A 12,007-nucleotide genomic window follows, 5' to 3' on the forward strand; every position below is an offset into this window, starting at 1 on the left:
CATGCAGGCACATGCCTATGATCCTAGACTCAGAAGTAAGTTTGATACAGGAGGACTATATGTTCAAAGATAGCTTGGGTTACTGGAACTCTTAGCTCAGGCCTGCGTAGTTCTAGCTACTTAGAAGGCTGAGAATCATTGTTCAAAGCCAGCCTGGGCAGAAAAGTCTGTGAGACTTATCTCTAACTTACAAAAAGCCAGAGTGCTAACCTTAAGCAAAAAAAAAAAAAAAAAAAAAATTCTGGGATAACACCAGGGCCTGAGTTTAAGCCCCAGGGAGTAGGGGCTTAAACGAATTATATTGCCTAATATACTTTACTGTGTCCTTTCAGGAAATAACTTTGCCCAGCACACTTATCAATAACGGGCCTTCCAGAAAGAGTTAAAATTAAAAATTACCTGAGGGCTGGGAGTTTGGCCTAGTGGTAGAGTGCTTGCCTAGCATGCACGAAGACCCGGGTTCAATTCCTCAGTATTACATACATACAAAAAACCAGAAATGGTGCTGTGGCTCAAGTAGTAGAGCTCTAGCCTTGAAAAGAGCTCAAGCACAGTGCTGAGGCCCTGAGTTCATGCCCCAAGACTACCAAAAAAAAAAACCTTATCTGATACCTGAAACAAGAAAAGCTTTGAAAGCAACAAGCATGGTAGGCAAGGCCCTTCCCAACACCAGCCTCTGTTCTTCCAATTACATACCATAAACTACAGAAATGCTACCAACACTAGCTTGTAAGAGAAAATAAATGTTAGCCCAAGAATCTGACTGCAATAAATTATCTGTAATACTCTTGAATGGTCAGAACATTTCTCCTCAGAAGAGTATTATACAAATGCACTTCAACTTAGTGTATAAGAATACAGGACAGGGGCCGGGAATTTGGCCTAGTGGTTAAAGTGCTTGCCTAGCATGCATGAAGACCCGGGTTCGATTCCTCGGTACCACATGCATACAAAAAAGCCGGAAGTGGTGCTGAGGCTCAAGTGGTAGAGCTCTAGCCTTGAGAAAGTCCAAGGACAGTGCTCAGGCCCTGAGCTCAAACCCAGGACTGGCAAAAAAAAAAAAAAAGAATACAGGACAGGGGCCGGGAATTTGGCCCAGTGTTAGTATGCTTGTCTAGCATGCACAAAGATCCAGGTTTGATTCCTCGGTACCACATATATAGAAAAAGCCAGAAATGGTGCTGTGGCTCAAGCACTAGAGTTCTAGCCTTGAGGAAAACTCAAGGACAGTGCTCACTCAGGCCTTGAGTTCAATCCCCAGGACTGGGGGAAAAAAAAGGAGAGAGAGAGAGACAGAGACACAGAGAGAGAGACAGAGAGAGAGAGAACACAAGAAGCCCATGACCATCAACAACTTATGGTTCCACGTCCTCCACCTTAGCAAAAAGAAATGAGGGAGGAAATTTTTCTTACAAGGCACCACGTATAGCATTACATAGGCAGCAATAAGGTATAATATAGCCTGCCCATAAATGATTCTCTATTAAACTAACACCTACCTGCACCTCTGAGGATTACAGCTTAACACTGCTAAAAGCTAAGATGATGGCTCAAAAGCTAACATGAAAAAAGTTCAAATTACAGACTGATACTGAAATTTTAATTCCCATAATTGATCAAAGTCATGCTTCCCAGTAATCTAGATTAACAGCTGCACTTTTCTTAGTGGAAATTAACTGTTAGAGCTGAAAAGGAACAGTGCTAAACTAGACAAGTCTTTCATTTTACACTTCAGAGAAAAAGGATGAGCAGTACCTACAAGAATATAGGCTTAGACCAGGGCACATAGCTTATATTTTATAATCCTCACTATTCAAGAGACTAAAATCCAGAGGATCTTTTGTCTAAACCAGCCTAGACAGAAAAATCTATGAGATTCCACCTCCAAAATAACAAAAAGCAAAGCTACAGGCGCGGCTCAGGTGGTAAAGCATCAGCCAATCAAGCCAGTCAAGTGAGTCTGAATGAGGTCCTGAGTTCAAACTCGGTTACCAAAAAGAAAAAAAGACAGGAGGGGAGGGGAGAGGAGGGAAAAGAGAGGGAAAAGGGACAGGAGAGGAGAAAGGGAAGGGAGAGGAGAAAGGGAAGGGAGGAAAGTGGAGAGAAGGGGTCTTGGAAAGTCTGGCTGCCTATCAGGTGAAGGTTCTAGAACAACACTTTCCAGAACTGTCTGGGAGGATAAAAATGTTCGCTGCAGTATACAGTACTGGTGTTCCCTAACAGGGTAGTCACTAGTTTTCAGCTAGCAAGTAATAAAAATGTAGCTAGTATGACATTTAAATTTCATCAACGTAAACTGCTACTTGTAACTTGTAGCTACCATGAGCAGTATTTCTAGAACACCATCATAAATCTAGTTACTAAAAATCTTCTGCATGTAACAGATGCATGAAATTTCTATCTTGTGCTAATGCACCTGCAGCAATGTGATCTTGTTACATAGGGTCCTAGCCCAGGGCAGGTCCAGTGCTCCCCAAAGCTCCTGCTACACGCGCATGGCATCAGTGGTGTCCACACAGCTGGATGAAGGCCTCCTTGCAAACCATGGACACAAAGATCTTCAACACTCAACAAGCCAGAATCTGGATGATTTTTAACTGTGTATCACTAAAATTACATGTGTTAGTTAATAACCAATCACTTCCTTCATGTGGATTTGCTGAAATAATCATTTTAAGCTTTGTTCAAAAACAGAAAGAGAATTAGGGGGAAAAAAGCAAATGTACAGGAAGAACTTCAGTAGGCCTGGCTTCTGGCCTTGGCTACAAAGACCCCACCCCAGACCCAGGGAAGAAAAAAAAAAAGAATTAAGCCTCAATATTGATTTTGATGACTATCTGATTTCAACACATTGTAGCACTGTGCATGTACCTAACCTCCTTATGAACTCATTTTAAAATATCTAAATTTTAGAACAATGTAACTTTTGGGCACAGACAGGAAGGGAAATCTAAGGAAAAGCAAAGGAAAGGGTAACCTTGTCCAAAAAAGGAAAATGTATTCATGATCTGATTTATGGGATGATAACCCCTCAGTACAACACCTTAATCACAATAAAATTACTATTTGTAAAAATCTAATTTTCATATTTTTTAGAATACTGTATCTTAGTATACTGTTCCAAGTAAATAACATTTTATATTCTTTTCATAGCTACTTTTTTCAAGAACTGTACTCATTTCAAAAGATTTTTTAGTCCTCTCATTTTTTCACCTAGGAAAAGGTTAATTTGTGAAAAACAAATGCTAACTTTGACACTGTTGATGATTATTAAGGATATGAAACTATTTTTAGTTAAAACATTTCAGGCGGTACCAGTGGCTCACAGCCATAGTCCCAGCTAGTCAGTAAGGTCCAGATCTAAGTGTGGTTTGAGGCCAGAGTGGAGCTGTGGCTCAAGGGGTAGAGTACTAGTCTTAAGCACAAAAGCTTAGAAACAGCCTTCAATCCCCGTGTTCAAGACTCAGGACCAACACACACAAACATATACGCATACACACAGACACAGTTCCATTATGTCTTAATATGCTGAATTCTTCTTTTCGCTGGGGGACAGGGAATGGAAACTTTTCCTTCTTGTGGGAGTGGAGAATGGCAGAGGGTGAGGAGGGAGAAAACTAAATGGAAAAGGAAAAGGAAAAGATGATAGCAAAAGAATCATTTCATTTGTGTTAACTGGACCTAAGTCTCAAAAGTGGCTCTCCTTCAAACAGAAATGAAGACCATGTTTTCATAAATACATATATATATATATATATACACATATATATACGTGTATATTTTCAATATGTTTCACCATATCAAACAAGCAAAAGTCACATCTCTGAATACCCCAAATATAATCCAGGGAGGAAAAAAAAAGGACAAGCAGACAAATCTACTAACAGTACATACTTAATTTAAATCATATTGTATCTTCAGGTTCATATTCAAGATACAAAGTAAAACTGCACAAACAGGCTAGTTTAAGGGACTGTTTAAGGAGTTTTACAATCGAGACAATTAGTGACATCATGGGCATGAGCATTATGCTTATGATTATCCTGTGATTCATAGTATGTTTACATGAACTTGAGAGCCCAGGTTAAACTGGCTGATGTGCAACAATTTATCCCAAATGGGACACCAGGAATGAAGAAGCCAAAGGAATGTGAGGGCCACACATGCTAGGAGCCAACACCTCTGGCCAGATGAGCCACATAATTCATTACAAATTGATGTTCTACTTAATTCACAAAGCCTGGGCTCACAAAACCAGTATCTTGTGACAAAGGATCTTGTGATAAAAGCCAGGTCATAGTGTCTCATGCCTGTAAACCCAGCTATTCAGGAAGCTGAGATCTAAGAAAGAAAGTCAGTAAGACTAATCTCTAATAAACCAGCAAAGAGCCAGAAGTAGAGGTATGATTCAAATGGCTGAGCATCAGCCTTGAGTGAAAAAGTCAAGTGAGAGTATAAAGCCTTGAGTTCAAGCTCCAGGACCAAAATACAAGTACATACACATATGCACATATACACATATGCACATATACACATACACACAGATAAAGATCAGATAGAGGGGCCAGGAATGTGGCCTGGTTAGTAGTAGAGTGCTTACCTAGCATGCATGAAACCCTGGATTCAATTCCTTGGTACCACATTCACAGAAAAAAGCCAGAAAGTGGTGCTGTGGCTCAAGTGATAAAGCACTTGGGAAAGCCCAAGGACAGTGCCCAGGCCCTGAGTTCTAGCCCCAGGACTGGCAAGGAAAAAAAAAAAAAGTAAGATGGAAAATTATTTGTTGAATGGCAACTCCTCTGTACAACTAAAGACAATTTTTAAAGATAAAATGTTTTAAATTTAGACAGAATAAAATAGGCTTTCAATAAACACCCTCCTAGTAGCCATTTCAAGGATGGAATTCATTATGTAAGATTACTCCTGCTTATGTATCTACCTATCATTATCTTCACTGAAAATACATTCTGATCTACAACAGTTAGCTTGTACATACAAAATTTTTCAATGGAATTTTTCAGTTTAATTTTATGATAAAATTAAAATATAACAAAACTAAGTCCTAAGGAAAATGTATTATGTAAGTTTTATGATTTGTCAGAAGTGCTTCTGTTTTAGTGTTCAAAATAGTAAATACTAAGTAATTCATATTAAATAATAATTAATATTTAAATAATCCATTATTCCCTAAATACAAGATTGCTGAATAGTAGAATACTTCTTCATTCTTACTATTATCTTAAAATACATGTGATACATTCTTATTCTCTTCCTTTTCATGTCTTTTTAATAATATTTTAAATCTGTTCCTTCAGCAACTTTTTTTTTTTTCTGCCAGTCCTGGGGGTTGAATTCAGGGCCTGGGCACTGTCCTTGCACACTTTCTGCTCAAGGCTAGTGCTCTGCCACTTGAGCCACAGCACCACTTCCAACTTTTTGTGGATGTGGTACCAAAGAATCAAACCCAGGGCTTCATGCATGTTAGATGAACACATTGCCACAAGGCCACACTCCCGGCCCCCTTCTGCAACTTTAAATATTTCCTTAGTGTCTATGTGCCATCATACATATCAATGCATAAAAAACTTTAAAAGCAGATTCAGCTACTACCTCTATCTGTTTAGTTTTAAAGCACTTTCATATATATATATGTATCAAACTAAAAAAAAAATACAGTAATTGTTTCAAACAACTGTTTGAAATTGAAACAATTGTTCCACTTCATAACATTTATCAAATGTTAGCCCAGCTACTAAATGCCTAAAAATGAACTGAGAAAATACTCCTATTTCATCCAAGTTTTAAGTACATATTAAGGGAACAAACCTTTAATCCTAAAAGCACTGTATCTATTACATAAATAACTTTCAACAAGCAATGTAATTTTAAGCAATTTTCAATTTTCCCAGAGATAAAAGAACTTAATTACCAATATACAATTATATGTATAAACCAAGAAGACTGGAAACTAAGTGTTCAAAACAGTACATTTGAACTGTATGCTCCTCTTGGCATTCTCCTCTTTTTGTTCCCACAGACAGGCCTCAAAGCTTTCCAATTTACCAAGTCCCACAGCCTGGTGGACTAGGATATGCTGAGCAGCAAATCCTATGTCCTGAGTCACTGGAGAAAACAGCAATCCTAAAGGAAATGCCTTTTACTCTGCTGATGCCAGAATATTCTGCTGAGACTGAATATGGGCCATGGCAACAAATTTTAAAGACCAGTAGATTCCACAGAGTGCTAAGCTACATAGAAGTTTTTGCAGAATGCGACTTCATTTTCATGAAGGAAAAGGGTAAACAATACTTCCTGAATGACTTTCCCTCTGCCTATTTCTATTCTGCCAATTGCACTGCTAATGTCACTGCTAGCTTCGGTTACTCTTCCTGACATTTACTCATATGCCACATTCATACAGACCCACACTCTCAGACCCACCCAACCATCCTCTCAAGATCACACAGCAACCATAACCACAGCAATCCTAGATCAAAGTTCTGTGTTAGCTCCCCCTGCACTCAGGAGAAAAGTCAAAAAATTACCCACGGGAGCTTAGTTACCACCAATTCCTCTCACTGCCTCTGCCTGGTCTCTAGTGGATCACCCTTCACTGTGTCTACCTACTGATCAACTATTCTGTTCCTCAAACACACACATCCTGGCCTTCAAGTCATTCCCTCTGCCTGAAACACTTCCCTTTCCATTCTATTCTCCCCTTCTTCCATACTTCCTATACACAGGTCTACCCTCCAGTCAGTACCTCCAAATTACCCTCCTCTACCTCAAGAGGAGCTGGGTGCTTCTCTCAAGGTACCCTGGACATTTTGTAGTTATTGTAAGTTTGCATCTCTATGTCCCTTGCTCCAAAGGATGAGATTAATACCCCTTGTCCACCACTATATCAGAAGCACTCAATATGAACTGAATATATTCTAATATGGTAAACATGTGGGCCACGTGACCAAATACATTCAAAATAAATTATGACATGATGGAATTTAAGACAATTTTGTTACTTTTTGTGTAAAATACAAACCAGCCAGGAGCTAATGGCTCAGACCTATAATCCTAGCTACTCAAGAGACTAAGATCTGAGGATTGCAGTTGAAAGGCAATCCAGGAAAGAAAGTCTCTGAGATGCTTCATCTCCAATTAAGCACCAAAAGAAAGTGAGAAGTGGAGCTGTTGTGGCTCAAGTGGGAGAGTATTAGTCTTGAGCAAAGAAAGCTTGGGGACCAAGCTCAGACCTTGAGTTCAAGCCCAAAACCTGGCACAAAAAATAATAAAAATAGTAATAAATAAAAACTACAAAAGTGTCTCCAAACACCTTTAGGAAAGGATTTAAACACATGACAAAAAAAAAGATTTGTACCACAGAAGTAGTAGTGTTGTGCTCACTGCTCTTATTAGGCACACTTAAAGTCCATTAAAAGTGTACACTAGGGGCTGGGAGTTTGGCCTAGTGGTAAAGTGCTTGTCTAGCATGCACGAAGACCCAGGTTCAATTCCTCAGTACCACATACTTAGAAAAAAGCTGGAAGTGGTGCTGAGGCTCAAGTGGTAGAGCTCTAGCCTTGAGAAAGTCCAAGGACAGTGCTCAGGCCCTGAGCCCAAGCCCAGGACTGGCAAAAAAAAAAAAAAAAAAAAAAGTGCTACACTAGCCAGGCATGGTGGCTCACACCTGTAATGCTAGCTACTCAGGAGGCTGAGATCGGAAGATCTCAGTTCAAAGCCAGCCTAGGCACTGAAGTCCATGAGGCTCTTATCTCCACTTCACCACCAGAAAACTGAAGTAGTGCTGGGGCTCAAGGGGTAGGGTGGTAACCATGAGCTGAAGAGCTCAGGGACAGCACCCAGGCCCAGACTTCAAATCCCATGACTGACGGAAAAAAAAAATTTTTTTCAAAAGGAGCTTCAGTTGCTTTAGGCCAAGTGAAACATCAGTGTAATTCCTCTCTGCTACCAAACTAAACTCCCAGGCCTTACTCAGAACCCTGTTTGGTAAAAGTAAATGAATTTACTATTCCTTTTTTTAGTTTCTAAGCCTTGATATAAGTGTCTCAGTAAGTGTTCCACTCATGATAGTCTCAAAGAAGGACATAAAGACGTTGCCAGGAAACAGACTTCTGACACATCCTGGGCATTTCAGCAGTTGTCACTGGCAGCTACTTTCTTGGGGCCACACGTCTTACATAATGAGTTACAATCTGAGGCTTGTGACACTAGATTTTTCCCAGGCCGCAGACTGATGTCATAAATGGGATGGCACTAAGCAGTCTAAAGCAATCACAGCTCCACCCTACACTCCCTACCAGGAGAGGCAAATTATCCATCCTCTTTAAGCCTCAGTTTCTCCATCTGGTAATAAAGAAACAATGATTTCTACCTAGTAAGGTTCTTAAGGGAATTAGAAATGCCTATGAAAGTACTTGGTAGACAATTCAATAATCATTTTCAAGTCAAAATGAAGGGAATGAACCTAAAATATTCTCACATCTTCAGGATATTGGTAATCCCTCTTCCACTGGGAAATTCTTGAAAATGAAAGGAGAGAAGAAAAAGAGGATCCACTCCATCATAGGCTTTGGAATCAAAAAAAAAAAAATCCACAAAGGATTTTACATTCACTCTGTAACCTTTTCCTGCACTACCAGAGTCAAACCTTTGACTTCTATGTGAACCATTCCTAGAATACGAAAGACAGCAAAGAGGAAGCACAAATACTTTTTCGTCAAGATGTCCTCACCAGAAACAATTGCTTCCTGCCTCAAAACAATGAATCTCAGAGAGAGAGAAACAGAGGGGAGGGAGGAGGGGAAGGAGAGGGGAAGAGAGGGAGAGGGCAAAAGGAGGACAGGGGGAGAGGAGGAGGGGGGAGAGGGGAAGAGAGGAAGGAAGAGAGAGACAGAGAGAGAGAGAGAGAGAGAGAGAGAGAGAGAGAGAGGGAGAGGGAGAGGGAGAGGGAGAGGGAGAGGGAGAGGGAGAGGGAGAGGGAGAGGGAGAGGGAGAGGGAGAGAGAGGGGGGGAGATTCAATCATAAAAGTTGGCCTTCCAAGTCTCCGGTTTCCCAGTCACGTGGTATGCTGATGGCACCTGTTAGGTGCCAATTCATGAATACCCGTGTCCCCAGAACAATCTAACTGGGGGTGAGGAGACTTTATTTCCAACCTCACCTCCTGTGTTTTTTTTTTTTCTTTTTGGCCCCAATACAAAAAAGAATCAAATCATAATACACCTTTCACCAGCTCTAAACATGTTTGTCTTTTTGTACTATTTAGAATCAGGAAAGAAAAATCTGACAGCCAATGAAGAAAGAGATTCCCACATTCCCCTAGCCTGACTTGCATGTACATGTGTGTGTGTAATAAAAAGCACGACACACACACACGTACACACACACATGGTGTGTGCTATAAAAACAAGTAAATAAATAAAAACAAACGAGGCTGTGTGACAGGCCCACCCAACCCCCTTGTCTGAAAATCAAGGTCGAGACCTCCAGAGCCCGGGTACCAGCACAACTCTCGGGTGACGTGTAAACAGCTTCCCCGGAGCAAATGGGGGACTGGGGTGTCATTTAGGAAGTGGTGATGCAAGTCTCCAGGGAACGGGGAGGGGGAGGGGGCGGGGGAAATACCCTCCGGGTGCCGGGCCCCCACTCGGGCCCAGGGCGGCCCCCTGCCCCCCCGCCGGGGCCGAGCGGGGGGACGGCCCTGCCCCGCCAGGAGGGGCCCCTGCCCGCCCCGCCCCCACCCCGCAGGCCGGCGAGTCCGACGGGGGCGGCGCCCCCAGGCCGGACCGCCCGCCCGCACCCCTCCCCGAGCCGCGGCCCCGGCCCCCTCCCCGTAGGCCCGGCCTGGGCCCAGCTCCCGGGGTTCCGGCCTCCCGGGGCCCTGCGGCCCGGCCCCCGCGCCCCCGGCCCGGCCCCCGCCCCCACCCGGCCGAGCACTCACCCCCAGAAGCCGCAGGGACAGCGAGGCGGCAGGCTGGGCGCTTTGCTGCGCTCGCTCCCGGCGTCTCCCATGGTGCTCGGCGGCGGCGGCGGCGGCGGCGGAGCTCGGCGGCGGCGGCGGCGGCGGCAGCAGCGGTGGCGGCGGCTGGGCCTGGGCCCCGCTTGAAGGAGGCGGCGGCGGCGGCGGCGGCGGCGTCGGGGGGCTCGGGGCGGGGGGAGGGGGAGGGAGCGGGCGCGAGTCCGGGGCTCCGAGCCGGGATTCCAGGCCGGTCAGCTGGAGGCGGGCCGCACCACTGGGCCTGCGGAGCCGGGGGGAGGGGGGCCGGGGGAGGTGCGGAGAGGGAGAGGGAGGGGAGCGAGGAGGAGGGGCGTGCGGGCGAGCCGAGGACCGCGGGGAGCGGGGAGACGCGGCGCCCTCGGGAGCTCCCACCGCCGCTGCCCGGCCCGAGCGATGTCCCGTGCGGCGGCGCGGGGGTGGGGGGGGAAGGACCTGAGGCCCCCGCCGGCTCTGGAATCGCAGCGGCCGCTGTGACGCCCCGGGGGCCCCCCTCCCTCGGAACCCTCTCCCCTCCCCGGATGCGGCGCTGACCGGACAATGGCCGCTCCGCCCCCTCCCCTCCGCGGACACCCCTCCCGAGGAGCCGCGATGGTTTCGCCCGGGGGGGGAGTCGCCGCCGAAGCCCAGCCGCCGATCAGCTGGGATCCGGGCGTGCCACTTTGTTCGGCGCCCCGGAGACGTCGGGTGGGACGGGGGAGGGCGCGGGGGAGGAGGGGGGGGCCGGGTGGGAAGAGCGAGCGCCGAGCCTTCCCGACCTTCCTGTTCTTGCAACTTTTTACCATCTCAGACTGACTACGGCTTCCCGGCCTGAGGAAGGGACGCGGGCTGGGGCGTACACTGGGGCGCCTCGCGTCCTCCCCTCTCAGAGCAAATGGTACGCCCCGGGCGGGGCGGGGGGGGGGGGGGCTGGCCTGGTTTAGGGTAAGTTAGGCCAGTCCCGGGGCGGCGGCGCATGCGCCTGGAGACCCCGTCCCCGGGGGGCGGGGGGGAGGCCTCCGAACCCGGAAGTAGGTGTGAAGCTCCCGCGGCCGTCCGGCTCGCCCACGGCTCCCGGAGCTCCCCGAGGCGTCCTTGCTTTTCAGGGCGACGCCGGGGAGCCTTGCACCCCAAGTGCACATGCCTGGAGACCCTCACCTCCGGCGTCCCCGGAACCCTCGTCCTCCTCCGGGCGTCCACGAGTTGCTGGCAAAGTGGACGTCTTGCCCTCAGCCACAGGCGGAGGGCTGGGGTTTCCACCCTCGGGTGTCCCTAAACCTCAGAGCTGCACCGTCGTGCCGCACCCCTGGCGTGGAGGGCCTTCCTTTCTTCCTGCAGTGGGTAGGTGTGGTCGGGGAAAGGAGAGAAAAAAAGGGGGGGGGGGAATGGGGATTGCATCTGACGGAAACTGATCGGGGAATAAAGAAATTGGAGCCCCTGAATGTGCGTCCTTGGAGATTCCTTTGTGCTTGATCCTTCATTCTTTGGGCTCTCCAGCTCCCCGTGCGTGGGGAAGCCTAGTGTGGATGACTTAGTGACATTCAGAGTAAACTTCCATTGGAGCTCTTGGTGCTCTGTGAGCGGACTTGTAACCCCCACTTCCAGGAATTAACTCTTAGGAATTACTTCCGTGTGCTGTCTGGACCCCCCCTCCCAATCCCAGGGGATAGCAGAGCCTCAAAGGGCATTGCCTAGATTAACTTTATTACAAAATGTAGCCATTTTATGTCTTCCTATACTAGATAACGTTTGTACCTGCAGATTTAACACTAGCTGTTTCTCTTGGCCTCTGAATTCTGGAATCAAGGATCAGGTTTACCATAGAATCCTCCCAAAGATACTGTTGATGGTGAAGACAGTCAAGACACAAACCTAGCCACTTAAAGCCAGATGCCCCCAAAATGGTGTTTTGCTTCAATTTTGTGAACTTTCAAAACTTTCATTAATACTTCTGCCATAGGAACCAGGTGTAGTCTCATCATGCTTGTAACCTCAAGTACTGGGGAGGCAGAGACATC

At 46.1% G+C, this 12,007-nt stretch overlaps 1 protein-coding gene across 2 annotated transcripts in view; it reads right to left on the reverse strand.

The window, feature by feature from the left end:
• Zfand3 (zinc finger AN1-type containing 3) overlaps window positions 1-10,065 on the reverse strand; it is a 194,698-nt gene extending 184,633 nt beyond the window's left edge. Inside the window, exon 1 of one of the 2 annotated variants that reach the window (XM_090355748.1) lies at window positions 9,957-10,065. In XM_090355748.1, the coding sequence (XP_090211874.1) occupies window positions 9,957-10,027 (71 nt within the window). In that variant the 5' untranslated portion in view covers window positions 10,028-10,065. The remainder of the gene's footprint in view (window positions 1-9,956) is intronic. The other variant, XM_090355746.1, reaches the window with a different exon arrangement.
• Window positions 10,066-12,007: the final 1,942 nt, after the last annotated feature.

This window comes from Megascapheus bottae, chromosome 22 (assembly GCF_031878675.1).
Source record: "Megascapheus bottae isolate mThoBot1 chromosome 22, mThoBot2.hap1, whole genome shotgun sequence".
Classification (NCBI taxonomy): Eukaryota; Metazoa; Chordata; class Mammalia; order Rodentia; family Geomyidae; genus Megascapheus; species Megascapheus bottae.